General features: G+C 41.1%; 2 protein-coding genes across 2 annotated transcripts; one reads left to right on the top strand and one right to left on the bottom strand.

Annotated features, from left to right (window-relative positions):
- Window positions 1–1,856: 1,856 nt before the first annotated feature.
- mc2r (melanocortin 2 receptor) lies at window positions 1,857–2,822 on the top strand. The gene has a single exon (XM_072679158.1). The coding sequence runs from the start codon at window positions 1,857–1,859 to the stop codon at window positions 2,820–2,822; it is 966 nt and encodes a 321-aa protein (XP_072535259.1).
- A 1,758-nt stretch (window positions 2,823–4,580) lies between these two features.
- mc5rb (melanocortin 5b receptor) lies at window positions 4,581–14,031 on the bottom strand. Its single transcript, XM_072679506.1, has 2 exons — window positions 13,942–14,031; window positions 4,581–8,888 (listed from the first exon to the last, which is right to left on the bottom strand). The coding sequence occupies exon 2, from the start codon at window positions 8,802–8,804 to the stop codon at window positions 7,818–7,820; it is 987 nt and encodes a 328-aa protein (XP_072535607.1). The 5' UTR covers window positions 8,805–8,888; window positions 13,942–14,031; the 3' UTR covers window positions 4,581–7,817.
- Window positions 14,032–17,106: the final 3,075 nt, after the last annotated feature.

Here is a 17,106-nt window from a genome sequence, read left to right as displayed (position 1 = left end):
CAGTGCATTATATGTTATATTGATTTACCCATTAAGACTCTTAATCTGACAGTACTCTCTTAGTGGTGATCACATTAACCCTTTCAATGCCATCAGTGGTTGCATTCGAAGGCATATTATTAAATAACCATGTGGAAAACAAAGCAAAATGATTATTAAAGGCTCATATCATGTAAAAACTGAATACCATCATAATTAATTATCTTATTTTGAACTTGTTTTGGAATCAGTGCAGTTGTAATATTGATTTACCCATTAAGAGTCTTAATCTGACAGTCCTCTCTTAGTGGTGATCACATTAACCCCTTTAGTGTCATCAGTGGTCACATTCTAAGGCATATTATTAAGTAACTACATGGACAACAATGCAAATGCATGATTATGAAGAGCCAATATGATTAAAAAAGTGAACTCAACTCAAATTAATCTTATTTTGAAATTTATTTTGGAATCAGTGCAGTTGTTATATTGATTTACAGAGTAAAATGACAGTACTATCTTAGTGCGGATCACATTAACCCTTTATCAGTTTCCATTGTCATTAGGTATACGACGGTTCTTTACGTCACAATGTACATCAAGAAAGTCACAAACTCATGGTAAACGTTCAGTTTAAACACAAACAGTTTCTGTTTTTAACAGACAGATAGGGAGCTGTTTTACAGGGCCTGCTTTAGTTAAGATTTAACATCATCTGCTGATCAGGTCAGCCTACATTACTGTCCGGTTGACAGGTACATCTGCATGAAGCTCACAACTAATAAATTTTGCCTGCCTCTTTATAGTCTGAGTATTCGACTGTAGTCTGACAGTACAAAAAGGATTTGGTCACATAATCATAATATGGAAACCAGTCTGAAGTGTGAATGAAGCCATATATAGACTCAAAACAGAGGAGCCAATGAAAAAGAGCTCATTTACATATCCCATCTGTCACAAAAAAACTCAAAAAATTGCCACAATCTTATCTCTGAATTGGAATCAATGCAAAAAGATTTTATTCCAAGCTTTGTCCATTTTGGAGCATTTCTTTTTTTTCATTTGTCAATTCTTTTCCCTTTTCCTCCCTATTTGGTGCTGCCAATTACCCCACCTCTTTGTAGTTCATAGCTCCCCCTAGCTCTAGGACTTAACACATGTCTCCTGTGATAAATGTGAAGCCAGACAACACCTCTTTTCCCCCAATGCAGCATTGCCGGCCAACCGACATGCTCAGAGGAAAGCGCTGGCTCCCCAGCTCCACCGCACCAGCTAGCAGATACTTGTACCGGCCAACACTGCTTTAAGACTCAAGCTCCAGCTGCTGATAGCAGGGTGTCTAAAGGGCCATAGTGGAAGCACATTAAAGTGCTGAGCCACTCAGAGCCCATTTTGGAGCATCCTTTAACATCATTTTAGACACAATGTAAAGAACAATGGCCAGATTCAAATTTTGGAGATGTTTCAAGGTTTCTGCATAACAGTGCTGATATAAATGTCTTAAAGACAACAAAAAATGCTTGGTTAAATGGGATGAAGACGTTAAAGACTATGGTAATTTTTTTGGTTTTTAAAACCACTCAAATGCTATAAGTGGATACAGAGGACGAAAGGTCAAATACAGGGATATGGTAGTGATGTGGGCTGGGTAAGTCATAGAGTGGGGAAGGGAAATCTGAAGCTACTGGCTGGTCTGTGAATGTTAAGGGCACAAACCTCATTCTTGTGTAACAGATCAGTTTGTAAAAAAATGACACCATATTTTTACATTTTCCAGGCCGGTAGGGACCTGACCTGTGACACATAGTCATCACAACCCAGCTCAATCTCCACAGAAAACCACAGTGCTCCTTAACTCAGCTCTGACCATACCCATCATGAGCAACAACACAAGTGCTACACCCAGTCAGACCACAGACTGTCCTGAGATTGTGATTCCTATTGAGATCTTCCTGGTCATTGGCTTTGTTAGCCTGAGTGAAAATCTTCTGGTTGTGGTGGCGGTGATTTGCAACAAGAACCTGCACTCCCCCATGTACTGCTTCATCTGCAACCTGGCAGCTTTCAACACCATTTGCAGCCTCTCCAAGACCTGGGAGAACATCATGTTAGTGTTCAGAGACACTGGACACCTTAACTCCCGCGGAGCATCTGAGCTTCGAATAGACAACGTGATGGACACTCTGCTCTGTATGTCATTCGTAGGCTCCATCTTCAGCTTCTTGGCGATCGCTGCCGATCGCTACATCACCATATTCCATGCGTTGCGCTACCATACGCTCATGACTGTCCGGCGTACGGCGGCCATCTTGGTCACCATCTGGACCCTGTGCAGTGTCAGCGGCCTGCTCATGATCGGATTCTTCGAAGCTGCGGCGGTCAAGATATTCTTCATCGTGGTGTTCTTCACAGCCCTCTTCTTCATCCTCTTGCTCTATGTGCATATGTTCCTGCTGGCACGGTACCATGCCAGTAGGATCGCATCCATGCCGGGCAATGCTGGACAAGAAAGGAAAAGCGGCCTGAAAGGGGCGCTCACACTCACCATCCTGCTTGGCGTGTTTGTGGTCAGCTGGGCTCCTTTCTCCTTCCACCTGTTGATTATCATGATATGCCCAGAGAACCCATACTGTGAGTGCTACCGCTCGCTCTTTCAGCTTCATGTGCTGCTGCTGATGAGTCATGCGGCGATCGATCCGGCCATTTACGCCTTCCGCAGTGCGGAACTACGAAACACCTTCAGGAAAATGTTTCTCTGCTCTACATGGGCTCAGGACTCCATCAGAGACACATGTCAATGTGGCATTTCAAATGCATTACAAAGACCACAGGGCTGCCCTTAAGGTACACCACAGTACATCATTAAATCAGGTAGTCACAGCACAGAACATTGGTTAAAATGTTTATTTAACTCAGTCACGACCATGTATGAGGTTTTTCACTGTTTTGCTTTACAGAAAGCAGTATTTATAGGCAGTAAGGACCTACATGTATGTTTGTCTTGTTCTTCTATAAGAACCCTATGAATAATGTCTCAATAACCAACAAATATCTGATTTATTTAGCCATATTTCTCCCCATTCAGTGTGAAAACTGTAGTCCTAATATTGGGACAGATTTACGTAAACGGTACCTTCACTAATCCCAAGGCTGATGTGCTTTGCTGCTAACACAGCTTTAATGGGAACAGTATGCAGTATTCCCCACTTTTTCAGGCAGACATACACAGCAAGCTAAAGTCAGCCATTGAGCTAAAGCTAACCCATTCACTCCTTTGCCATCCTGCCCTCTGTTTATTTCAAGTGGGTATTTTTGGGATGCACAACCAGCAATAAATAGGCGTGTTACGTTTTTGAAGGTGTACATGAAAACCACATGGAAGCTTTATTATGCTTTTTTTGTGACAGGTGAGCTCTGTTATCAGATTTTCATGGGTATTCTCTCTTATTTTATAGGTGTTCCTCTATGCTATTCATTTCATCTGGATTGACCATGTCTGTGTTTATCTCCCTCCTCCTCTGAGAAAATTACAGGCTGAATTACTTGATTGTTTCAGTCCCATCCGGTTCTGTGTTTTTCTGGACAGGGGTTGCCTAATGCTGGACAACAGGTAGATATTAAACACCTTCTTAATTGTGGACGAACATTATATCAAAAAGTTAATGGAACTTAGCCCCAAACTTAAATAAGAGCTGGTGTGTCCTCAAGTGTTCCAGTTTTGTGACTGGAGCATAATCATGTGATCATATACTGCATAATGATTCAGCCACTAGAAACATGCTCGTCCTACGGTGATTTCCTCGCTGTCCGGATGAGAGTTTTATCACTGAGAAGACCTGTGCAATGTTAAATACAGACGTCCCCAATGTTCAATACAGGCGTCTGTTTCCTCCATTTCTTCCCGCTAATAAAAACCAGAATGAGGACAGTTAGGAACAGCTATCAGTAGATCCTTATCTGGTCTTGATGACCAGACCTTTTGATATAATTTTAGAACATTTCCTTAAAATTATCCACTCTAACTGCCTCCCATACTTCTTTACCACTGTCCACACACCCTATATAGCGCTAATGCCTCTTCCTGCTTTTAACATCACAGTCCCACAAGCACCCAGTTCTGTTTAAATCCATCACCTGGAGAGAGGTGTGGCACCTTGCATCGTCTTGTTAGGAGATCACGTCATTTTGTTGTGACCCACTGGAATGTAATGGGATGCTGCCTTCAGAACAATTGTTAAGCATTGGTTTATGGCAAAGGAAATCTTATCCATTGCCTTTTAACTGTCAGCAAATACTGTTAATCTTAAAATGAGGAGTTTCATTCTGCACTTTTACACAAATTTGAATGTAATGAGGTTATAATAAAAGCTGATGTCTCATGTAAAACACACTGCATTTTGGTCACACTTTATTTTAATGGGGCTCTACAGATTATTTACAGTTGCTGAAGTTGTTAACACACTGTGTTGATTCTGTAAGGTTTAAACTTACAGGAGACTATCAAAATAAAGGGTTAACCCGTTTTCTATAGTAGAGTTAATGTGAAAGTGAATGTTCTCAGAACAGTATATACTTTGGGGAAAAAAACAATAGAAAATTAATAGAATAGAAGTGGATCTTTAATGTGTTTTGGAACTAATCACTTCATATTATGAGTATACATGTCAGACATCAGAAAGGTTAGAAAAACAATTGTGACTAATATAAACATATAAACATAGTTTTGTCCATTTCAGATACATTCAGTAATTTGTTTCATACACAATAACATCACAATAACATCTAAACACAAACAATAACTTTTAATTCAATCTGTTCTACAGTAATAACTACAGTAAGTCAAGCTGCCATTTGCTGTGCTTGACAGTTGCTGTCAAATCCTTACGTTCAATACATTAAGTGACTGTACCATATCTAACATTGACAGCAACACCACACTGCAAACCACTGCACAATGCAATTGCACATCTACACTACAAGCTGAAGCAAGGAAGGAACAGATACTGTATATGAGTGATAAAGGCCTCATATGCCTCCTCTTCAAAGAGACACAAAAACACCTTTCTCTTTTTAAACTACTGGTATCAGCATACTAAGAGAAGAACACCACACGTTTCAGCTCTACCAAACAACCATGCTTAGTCACAAAGTTAGAAATTCCTCCATTCTTCTCATGAACCTCAGAACAGCATTATTATACATACTGCATGCACAGCTGTAACACTGCACTGGCCAAAGAGCAGCTAGAAATAGACAATAACCCCATATCTACAGCTATACACTATATGTGCAAAAGTTTGTGGACACCCTTTCTAATGAATACATTCAGCGACTTTAAGTTGCACCCATTGCTGAAACAGATGTGCAAATGCTCACACACACTTAGCTTGTCTAGTACCTGTTATTGCCAATAAAATAGGACACTCTGCAGCAGATAAACATGAACCCATTGGCATTATGCCTAATCCCAGGTGTGGGGTATAAAGCCCCCGAGCATTGAGCTGCGGAGAAGTGTCCTCTGGAATGATAGTGGTGCTCCATCCATTCTGACTTCACCAACGTTCTTGTTGCTGAATGCAATCAAATCCTCACAGCAATGCAAATCCAAAATCTAGTAGAAAGCCTCCTTCCCTGGGCAACAAAAGCAGGATCAACTCAAATTTATAATGCCCCTGATTTCAGATGAAACCATGGATGAGCAGGTGTCCCAATACTTTTGTCCATTTAGTGTACATGGAATTCAGTGATGTTTATAAAAATGAATTAAACAGAGCAAAAACTTCTTATGTTAAAAGTGCAATCAGGAAGGGTCAAAGTGCCCCAGCATTATGTCTGCGATTACTGATAGACAGCACTGGAAATATTCCATAACACTGGAATCAGCCCTGCTGTTTTACAGAAGGGCAAACAGCTGGTAAGCATGAACATGATCTGCTGTACTGATCCAGGTTTCAGTTCATCCAATAGAGTTTCACATGCATCAGTCCATCTATCCATCCATCCAACAGGCTCTTAAAGATGCCTTTAAACCTCTAACACTGCTATATCTTCATGCATACAGTGTCCCATAGCCTTTGTGTTATTCACACAGCTAAATGCAAGAGTGTTGAATGAATACAGGACTGGAGGCTGCTCTAACTTCAGTGTAGGCCAAGTATTCATTCAACTCATTAGTGAATTTGTAAACAGAATGGGATGTTAGTTTTTAGCCTGTAGTACTATTACCTTAAAGTACCCATATCACCAAAAAATTAATGAACTTTCATTTTTTAAATATATTAATGAATAAATCAATACAATACTTGAATTAAATTACTAAATATTGTTAAAATTTATAAATATGGAATATAAAAACATCATTAAAGGAAATAAACAGCACAAAAAAAAATTATTCATGTTTTTTTGATGTCACAAGAACACATTTGCCTATATCCATATACCACTTAAAATTATCAACTTTTTTGGATGTAGCACATATCAAGTTTCCCAAAAGCATCTTGGCAGAAAGATGAATCTTAAATGGTTGAGCAAGAATCACTGTAAACACTCTCTCTACTAGTTAGATGATCTGATGGCCCAGAATAGAGGTCTCTTATACAGATTAAAGGTCTATTACAGGTCTTAAAGTAACAGTAACAAAAACTAGGCTACAAAATAAAAGGTTGGAAAATCAGTAAATCACTGTTTTGTTTTTGAGACACAAGACTGTATTACAGTTTTTTAAGTGGAACTCTAAACAGGAGCAATGCAAGATATACACTATACAATCAGCCATAACTATTACTAAATAATTATTATATTGTGTAGGTCCCACTTATACTGCCGCAACAGATCTGACCATTCAAGGCATGGACTCCACAAGAGCTTTGGAGATACCCTGTGTACCCAGCAGGTCCATTAAATCCTGTACGTTGTGAGGTGGGGCCGCCATGGATCATATGAGTGAGCTTCGGGTGCCCATGGCCCTGTTACTGGTTCACTGGTTGTTCTTTCTTGGAGCACTTTTTTTTATAGGTACTGACCACTGCATTGCGGGAGAACCCCACAAGACCTGCCTGATGTTTTGGAGCAGCTCTGACCCAGTCGTCTAGCCCTCACAAGTTGACTGTAATCAAAGTCGCTCAGATTCTTATTGATTTGGCCTGCTTTTAGCACATTGTCTTGCTGCCTTATATATCCAGCCCTTGACAGATGCCACTGTAGATGAGGATAATCAATGTCTTTCACCTCTCAGCTGTGTTAATGTTATGGCTGATTGGTGTATATACTCACAAAGCACTTTATTAGGAACACTACTGGAAACAGCTTCTGTTCTTCATGGCATGGATTCCATGACAGGTCGGAAACATCCCTCTGAGATTCTGGTCCATGTTGACATGATTATGTCACACAATTTCTGTGGATTTTTCAGGCTGTGAATCTCCAGATTTACATTTACATTTACATTTATGGCATTTAGCAGACGCTCTTATCCAGAGTGACTTACAAGGTAACTCGTATTACAGAGGTGGGCCAATGTAGTGTTAGGAGTCTTGCCCAGGGACTCTTATTTGTGTAGCGCAGCATAGTCACCCAAACCAGGAATCGAACCCTGGTCTCCCACATGGTGTTGTTGTAACGCAATGGTAGGTGGTGGTGTTATCTGTTGCGCCACACCAACCACTGTAGATGAAGGTAATCAATGTGCTTAACTAGTACCCGTCACTAGTGGTACTAATGTTATGGCTGATCTGTGAATGGGCCTATTACCATTGGGTTTATACTGACCTTGTGCTTTAGTTTCCCCTCACTGTGTTTACATTCACCTTTATTATTTTCATTCTTTTACATTCTGTTACTCAGTATTTACTGGAGAAGATGAAGAAGCTGTGCAGGTTGTAGCAGCAGATGATCTCCTTAAAGGTCTTCCTCATCTCCTGGCTCCTCAGCGCGTAGATCAGCGGGTCAATCACTGAGTTACACATGATCAGGATGAGGTACATGTTGAAGTGGGACATGAAGCAGATGCAGTACAGGTTCCTTGGGCAGGAGATCATGAGGATGAGGTGGAGGAAGAACGGTGCCCAGCACACAATGAAGATCCCCAGGAGGATGGTTAAGGTGATGGCCCCCTTCATGCTTGCCCACTGCTGGATGGAGGCGTTGTAACCGGGCAGTGCGGCCATGCGCCTGACATGGGAGCGGGCCAGCAGGAACATGTGGCTGTAGAGGGAGGCCATCAGCAGTAGCATGCCGAAGAACATGGCCACCAGACACACCACCACCGGCGTGGTGTCTGAGTAGATAATGAAGATGATTCCACAGCCAGTGCAGAAGCTCCAGATGCTACCAATGATCAGCCCTGCTCGCCTTACGGTCATTATGTTATGGTAGCGGAGCGCATAGAAAATAGTCACATAGCGGTCAACTGCAATGGCCAGCAGGCTGCACATTGAGGCCACCACAGAAATACAGATCAGAGAATCAAACACGTTGTCCAGCTGACGGATGAAGTTATCTTCCACCACTAACCTCCTGTTGGCCAAGAGGTGGATCACTATTGTCTCCCACGCATTTGAGACACTCACCAACATGTCTGCCACAGCCAGACTACAGATGAAGAAGTACATGGGCGAGTGTAGGTTGGTGTTCTTCACAATGGCAAGGATTACAAGGATGTTCTCCAGCAGGCTCACCAGGCCTAACGTGAGGAACACCTCTGGGGCGATGTGGACCTGTTCACAGGTTCCTGAAACGCCTGGTTTGAGCCTGCTGGACTCATCACTGTGGTTAGTGAGTGGAAGTGTGGAGTTTGTGAGAGATGGTGGCCACTCGGATGCGTTCATTGTTTGTCCGAGATCCTTTTAATGTTTAGGAGAGAAGTTTTAAAAGGACAAGCCATTGGATCTTCATGTCCTGAATGTGCACACCTGTGGTAAATAAGCAAAGAACAAAATGCAGTGAAAAAGAAGACCTCAGGGGAGGATACTGACATCTTGATAGTAACACAAACAAATACAGCAGTCAGGAAAATCATAATAATAAAGTGATCATTGAGGAATGCCATAGAAGAACCACTTTGGTTCCATAGAAGAACCACACTTGAAATATAGTTTGCATTTCTTTCTTTTAGTTGGTGAAGAAACTTAAAAATGATAACGCTAACAGGGAGAATAGCCTCTCTGTGCTCGGCACACTGGTTCACTAAGTGGACAAGGCGACGCTTGCGAGAACTGTATGATGCTCAGTTCTGTATCTCTCAGCTCATCCAGATAAAAAAACATGTCCTTTAGTGATGTCTCAAAGTGCAAATTACCCTTCCAAACTGTAGGGAGAGCCAAGAGACATGAAATGTCAATTTTGACACCCACACATCTCTAGTAAAAACATGGTTCTTTATGGAACCAAATGGTTTTGCTATGGCATTGCTCAAGAACCATTTGAACCTTTTTATTGTTAAGAGTGCAAGCCTTATATCAAAACCCTTGTATCTCCAGATTTGCCATTTTTGACATGATTTAAATCTGGCAGTTGTGTCAAAATTTCATGATGAATGGACCAGTTGAAATATTCCTAAAATGATGTGGAATACAGTCTTTTTACATTGACTTCCATTGAAAGTTAGGAATGTCTTTCTTTTACAGTTTTGGAGATACAGGGTTTTTGTGTGACAGTGACGCTTAACACGTTCTTGCATTAATTTCACAATTAGGTGGGTTTAATAATTCCAATAACTCTAATGGCAATGCAACATTATCTATTGCAGAATATTAATGCATCCATAAATAGTGAGTGTAAAACATAAAATATTACTCATAGGGTGGAAATGGTATAACACACCTGAGGTTTGTTACAGAATAGACAAATACAATTTGTACAGTCAGGGACTTCGCACATCAAGAGTTGCACATCAGTGTGAGTCTTACACAAAAAACAAACATTTCTGTAAAGGCACAGTAATTTGCTAGTAGAGGCATGTAGAAAGGAAAAAGCTTTTAGAAAATCCCAGACTGCACCTCTCGCTGCCTGAAGTGTCTCCGTACAACAATAGAGATAGCACAGACTTAACAACCGAGGTCAACAGGAGTCGTGCAAATGGAGACTTTCTAAGGCTTTTAGATGTCTGTGGAGGTTAGACTATCAGAGTGGAGAAAAAGAGATTAAAAATATATATGTCATAACCTTCACACGCTTACCAGAAAATGCAGTACATGCTTACAAAGGCAAATTATGTGAATTCAAAACGGTATTTATTTATTCATTTATTTATTTATTTAGCTTGTATTTGACAAATCTACTTAACACTAAAAGGGTGATGCAGTTAATGGGAGAGGTTCCTCTTGCAGGTTGTTTACAAGTATTCAATAGTGCTGCTAGTGTCAATACAAAAATCAGATAAACTGTCGTACATTTTTACGCTACTTTTCAAAAAATGACCTGCCAACGCAACATTTTGTATGTACATTAAGTACATGTAGTGTGGCTGTAAATATTTCAAACCAAACACCAAATGTAATTTTAGATGTTGTATTAAGTATTTGAAGAATTATATTCTTAAATAATTAACAATACACTGTAATTATCTACAGTTTGGTCCATAAGTATTTGGACAGTGACGCAGTTTTTGTAATTTGGTCTCTGTTGAGTACTGCAGGAAATTTCAAATGAAGCAACCATGATATGATTGAAGTGTAGACTTTAAGCTCAAATTTAAGGTATTTAACAAAAATATTGCATTGTTTAGGAATAACACTCATTTTTTATACAGTTCCTCCATTTCAAAGGTCAAAAGTAATTGGACAATGAACTTATTGTCACAAACAGTCCCATGGCCAGCTGAGGGCCGTTCCATCATCATTTCCTGACAAATTAGGGAGGCAAAAGAATCAGAGATTAGGAGATTTTAAGTGCTGAATTTGCCGAAAGGCCTGGCAAAGCATCTCAAGGCACAGCATCCAGGTATTAAAAATAATCCATGTGTTTATAATTTTGTTAGTTTGTTTAGTTACTTTTGAGCCTGCATAACATGGATGTAATTCCTAAATGCCTAAACAGGCAAAACATTTTATTAAACTTCATATCTTGATTGCTTTATATTAAATCCATTGTGGGTGGAGAACAGAAGCAAAATTGCCAAAACTGTTTGAATACTTATGGACCTGACTATGTATGTCTTAGCATGGCTCAGCAGACGGGTGTCCAATGTAAAGTAGGCGAGATGTTTCATTTCTCACTTCTGTCCAGACACAATATTGTGAAATGCTAACTGGAACAGCGGGCACCCCACCTCCCCACCTCCCCACCTCCACTCCTCCACTCCCGACACTGATATGACACAGTGTGAATTTTAACACTCCTCTTCCAAAAGTGCATTGTGTGATTGTAATGCGCACAGTAATCCCCTGTGTTATTTCCTTTGTGATTTCCTGTGATAGCACATGGTCTGTAAAATGGTCTAAAAGAAGACTGTGAAAAGTCTGTGAAATGGACCCAAGAAAAAAGTGAGTGTTATGCCATACTTTTATTTGTGCTGGTATCCCATTATAGTCATGCATAAGTAGCTTGTGGCTTACTTACATCGTGTCTCCAATGTTATTAGCAGAAAAGGTTGGTTCTGAATTACATTTTTAATGGCATGAGCAACTTCTGAGTAGTCGATATTAGAGATGTTCTTGTTAGGAAAATGAGGCTTTGAGTGCTTTGAGATGGCAATTTAGTAAAAACGGGATTTTATTGATTATTACGCTATGTGTTTTTGCTCTGAAAAGAGCGCAGAGCCAAGGATGGACACAGGTGGCACTGCGTCAGTGCCTCTGATCTTTAATGACTCTAATTCCGTGGCTAGAGGTGCACTTTTTATTTTCTTGCTGCTTTTAGAGCAGCTCTTCATTATGTCCTGTGCAGCCCTTCGATAAATAAAGCCTCTGCTGTTAGATATCAAACCAGGCCTCCTCCAGACAGCTTCAATGCAAACCCCACAGGACCTCTGGTGAAAGAGACAGTGACTGTGGTCTGTGTGCTACACTCATCTAAAACCCCATACAGAGAGAGACGCTCACACGTCAAACACTTGTCAGTCTTAAAAAAGCAAACAGAATGAAGAAATTCTAAAACTAAATTGATGTTGATGTTTTTTAAATGTCCAAATGTTTGTGGACACCCCCTTCTAATGAATGCATTCAGCTACCTAAAATTGCACCCAATGCTGACACATATGTGCAAATGCACACACACAGCTTGTCTAGTCCCTGCAAAGAAGTACTGCCAATAGAATAGGACTGATAAAGAAGAGGAGCAGATAAACATGAACTTATTGGCCTATTGAGTGGTGATAATCCAACATCCTGACCTCAATAACGTTCTTGTCGCTGAATACAATCAAATCTGCACAGCAATGCTCTAGAATCTAGTAGAAAGCCCTTTTTTGGTCATTTCTGCTCATTGAATGAGCAGGTGTCCCAATACTTTTGCATATGTAGTATGTATGTATCACAGGTATTGAAGGATAACTACTATAATACTGGGCTTATGTAAGGAAAGGTTTGAAAATGCCACACATTTACACACCTCACCGCTTATTGTATGAATACTATTTGCTCTTATTCTAATATTCATGTTTTCTAAACAAATGAACACCCCCCCCTCCAATTCCAAGTTGTGTAAAAAAAAAAACATAATTACTGACCATAAACTATCCATATTAATAGTTTTATGTAATTTTATCAGGAGACCTAAGACATTTGCAAGTAAATGATTCTGGAACAGCTGCATATGTGACGGCAACTGTGATCAACAGGGGGTATAACAACACCCAACATAGGGCTGGGCAATATATTGTAAATAGTGATATTTTATGCAAGACATAAAAATGACCTTATTAATAATATCAATATCCCACCAGCTAAGCAGAGTACAGTCAAAAATATTTTACTTAGATACACAGTTTGATATTCGCTATTTAAATATGCAGCATGCTGTGTTTTAGGCGTTACATATAAATACTGATAATTAAACATTATTCTTTCTTAAGATCTCTCAGTTTTTTAACTCATATCGGCCAGCCCTACCTCATCATCAGGCTGTGGAGCAGTGGACCTGCAGTACTGAGTACCTTTGCAGTGAGTTGGGGTGACGTTTATGATACATAACTAATCATCTCACTAATTTTCAAGTGACAATGCAATCAGACCCTCACGGCAAGGTTCTGACATGTGGTGTAAAGCCTTTCCACAAGAGCAGTAGAAGATTGTGGAAGATGGTTGTGAACACAGACACATAAACATATCTGAAATGATGTTGATGCAAAATAAACAGTCTCTTAAAGGCTTATATGAGCTGAACGTGTGAAAGTGTACGACACAGAAATCAAAACGTAATGATTGTAATTATTATAATTAAAATGATTTCTTTGAGATTTACGCAGTAATCAGTAACAATCCTCCGTGAGCTGGAGTTGGAGTGGTGTACTGTTTACTGGTAAGGTTTATCAGAACAGAAGCTGTTTAAGCTGTAAGTCCTGGATGTATACTGTATAGGTATGTAACCTTTAATGGTTCACATGGTGCTTCTAGTCATAGCACCCCTAAAGCAATCAATCTTGGACTGAATCAGGATGCTGGAACTGACTTATGCTGTACAGTTGCTGCTGCCAGACTGATAGAAACGTTAGAGACTGTTGGCAACCTTTTGCTCACAGATTTCAATATCCTTTCTCTGCATGACACCTCAACTTGATTCGAAAACACTTCACAGCTCCAACAAAACCTTAATCAACAGGATTTGTCTCTTCCAATGCAATATGTCTGTATCCAGCAGGTTTGGGTTTTCTCTCACACACATACACCACAACCTTCGTTTTCATGCCAAGCAACAAGTGCTGTTCGCCGATTCACCGGTTTGCTTTTAGAACTACCTGCTGGACTTCTCCTATGTTTAAATGGTCTGGACTGAGAGATGAGTGTAAAGAAAGAAAACAGTTCTCACCTTCAGTCATTTGTCTGACGTTCTACAGGAACGACACACACATCATCTTCACTTTAGCCGTCTGTGTGCAGCAGGAGAAGTGTAGGAACCTTCAGAGGAAGCTGTCTGAAGACAAGACATTCCTTGGCTTGCTCTAATATAGCTGCACGAAGAGCAGCTCCTCCTCCTCCTCCTCCTCCTCCTCCTCCTGCTTCTTCTCCTCCTCACACACTGGTCTGGTCCTTATTCCAGTCGTCACATCTGAGCTTTAAATGTACTTTCCTATATATGACCTTCTACTCCCTTTGAGTTAGATTAGAAAATGTGTTAAATAAAAATCACAGACCTGATGGAAGTAAATCACACAGAGCTGGTCTTTATTTCGTCCCAGAACAGAAGAGCTGCCCTTTACTAACATTTAGTTCATGCCCAAAGGTTTGTAGACACATTTACACTAGGTATCAGCTACTGTAAGTTACACCCATTGAGGAAGAATGAATGAACAAATGAAGAACCTTTCACATAGAAATCTGTCCTCTGCATCTAACCCATCCATACAGTGAAAACATACATACGCACTATGGAACAGTGAGCCTCGAGCAGTGGGCAGCCCTAGCTGCAGTGCATAGGGAATTGTTGGGGGTTAGGAGTCTTGCCCAAAGGCACTTCAGTCACGTCCTGCCGATTCAGGGAATCGAACCGCACAAGGCCGCTTCTCTAACTTTCAGGGCTTTATTGAGTCGCACCTCCTCTCTCCTTTTCATGCTTCCTCCCCAGCAGACCACAGCATAGAAAAGACAGCTGGACGCCACTGTCTGGTAGAACATCTGCAGGAGCTTCTTTCAGATGTTGAAGGACCCCAGCCTCCTCAGAAAGTAAAGCCGGCTCTGGCCCTTTCTGTACAGGATATCGGTGTTGGTTGAGCAGTCCAACCTTTTATCCAGGTGCAGTCTGAGATACCTGTAGGTCTGTAGATCTCCACATCAACCCCCTTAATAGAGGCAGACTGTGTGAGTGGCCTAGTCCTGCAAAAAGCCACCACCATGTCTTTGGTCTTGGAGGTGTTCAGTAGCAGGTTGTTCCTACGGCACCAAGTCACAAAGTCACCCACAAGGTCGCTGTTCTTCTCCTCCTGTCCTCCTCTTAACACAAGCCACAATAGCTGTATCATCCAAAAACTTCTGCATGTAGCACATCTCAGAGTTGTACTATTTCTATCCCAGGTACTGAGATGGCCTGTTCCTACTGCCCTGTCCCAGTGCTGCCTGACCCAGCTCTACACTACCCTCCTGCCCGCTGTGATGCTGTCCTGCTCAAGATTCTTGCATTGATTCTTCTAGAACCACTCTAGACACTGCATAGCCATGTATATGACTGTTTAAGCTGCATGGACTTTCACATTAACACTGAGCATGTGTCCTATGCTTACCCCACTCTCGAAACTCATGGCTTGCTGTTACATTAGTCATAGCTCTTCATTATCTTGGTGTCAACCAGAAGAGGATGGTTCCCCTTTTACATTTACATTTACATTTACGGCATTTAGCAGACGCTCTTATCCAGAGCGACTTACAAAGTGCTTTGCTATTTACCCAAGAAAACCTCAGCTAGTTAGAATAGACTAATACAAAAGATACCTCCAAGCTTAGACATTACTAAACACAATACAATAAGGCAACCATAGAACTATTCGTCCAAGTACTCTCTGAAGAGGTGGGTCTTCAGTCTGCGTTTGAAGACAGCGAGCGACTCGGCCGTTCGGACATCCAGGGGCAGCTCGTTCCACCACTTTGGTGCCAGGACAGAAAAAAGCCTGGACGCTTGTCTTCCGCGGATTTTGAGGGATGGTGGGTCGAGCCGAGCCGTACTTGAAGCTCGAAGGGCTCTTGGTGCGGATCGGCTTTTGACCATTGCCATCAGATACGGAGGGGCTGGTCCGTTCTTGGCTTTGTAGGCCAGCGTCAGGGTTTTAAATCTGATGCGGGCAGCTACAGGAAGCCAGTGGAGAGAACGCAGCAGTGGAGTGACATGGCTGAATTTAGGGACCCTTTAGGGACCCTTTTGAGACCCTTTTGAGTCTTGTTTCCTCTCAAGGTTTCTTCTTCTTGATATGAGGGAGTTTTTCCTTGCCACTGTTGCCACTATCAGCTGTTCTGCTAATTCTACTAATTTACCAAATCCGTCCACTACCCACAACATACAGCACATCCCTGAAGCACAGGTATTTTCTGCTGTAATGGTTACAGAATGTTTCAGAACTGCAGCAGGGCTTGTGCCCACTCACTCTGGGCAGACCATTACAGGCAGCCAGAACTTACTTGGGTAAGGGTTAAATGGTCAAGTCTAAAAGATCAGTATGAAGAGAAAACCTAATCTTACCTTATAGTCATTTGATTCAGGTTCTACAAGAACTATATACAAAGCATATTCTCTTCAGCAATCTGTGTGTACCAACTGATATTGAGAACCAACTGATTGAGAACCTTAAGAGAATCTGTCTGAAGACTGCAATAAAATAAATAAATTAAATCAAAACAGTGATATGTTCTCATATCTGGTGTAAGGCCTTCCCTGAAAAATGTAGAGACTATGCAGACTATTACTGCAGCAAAAGAAAGATAACCCCTTATTAACACTCCTGATTTAAGAAGAAGCTCTGGATGAGCAAGTGTCTAAAAGCTTTTTGAGTGGAGGCGGAGGCAACATTTGTTCAGCACAGAGTTGAACTGAGAATGGGTATATAAGGGCTTGAGGGCCAAGAGGAGTTCGGGGTGTGGTCCTTTTCCCAAAGTTTTGTTAGGTCATAACTCCAAATATGTGCCCAGAGCAGTAGACAACCCTAATTGCAGTGCCTGGGGAGCAGCTGGGGGTTAGGTGCCTTCCCCAAAGGCACTTCAGTCACGTCCTGTTGGTTCAGGGGCTTGAACCGGCAACCTTTCGGTCACAAGGCCGCTTCTCTAACTTTCAGGCCGCGACAGGCATTCAGCCTTTTAGGCTTTGTTTTTGAGCATTACATTTCCCTACATTAAAAGCATCTGTATCTACATTCGCCTTTGTATGATCAGACTTTCAACTGAAGCCAATGGTAAAAGATTTGGAACATTTCTATTAGTTTATTTATTAGGAACTTTTGAAACAATGTAAAGAACAATTACCAGATTCAAAATCTGTCTAAAAGTGCAAATG

The sequence above is a fragment of the Salminus brasiliensis genome, chromosome 5, assembly GCF_030463535.1.
Source record: "Salminus brasiliensis chromosome 5, fSalBra1.hap2, whole genome shotgun sequence".
NCBI classification, from domain to species: Eukaryota; Metazoa; Chordata; class Actinopteri; order Characiformes; family Bryconidae; genus Salminus; species Salminus brasiliensis.
This window is presented reverse-complemented; position numbering and strand designations above follow the sequence as displayed.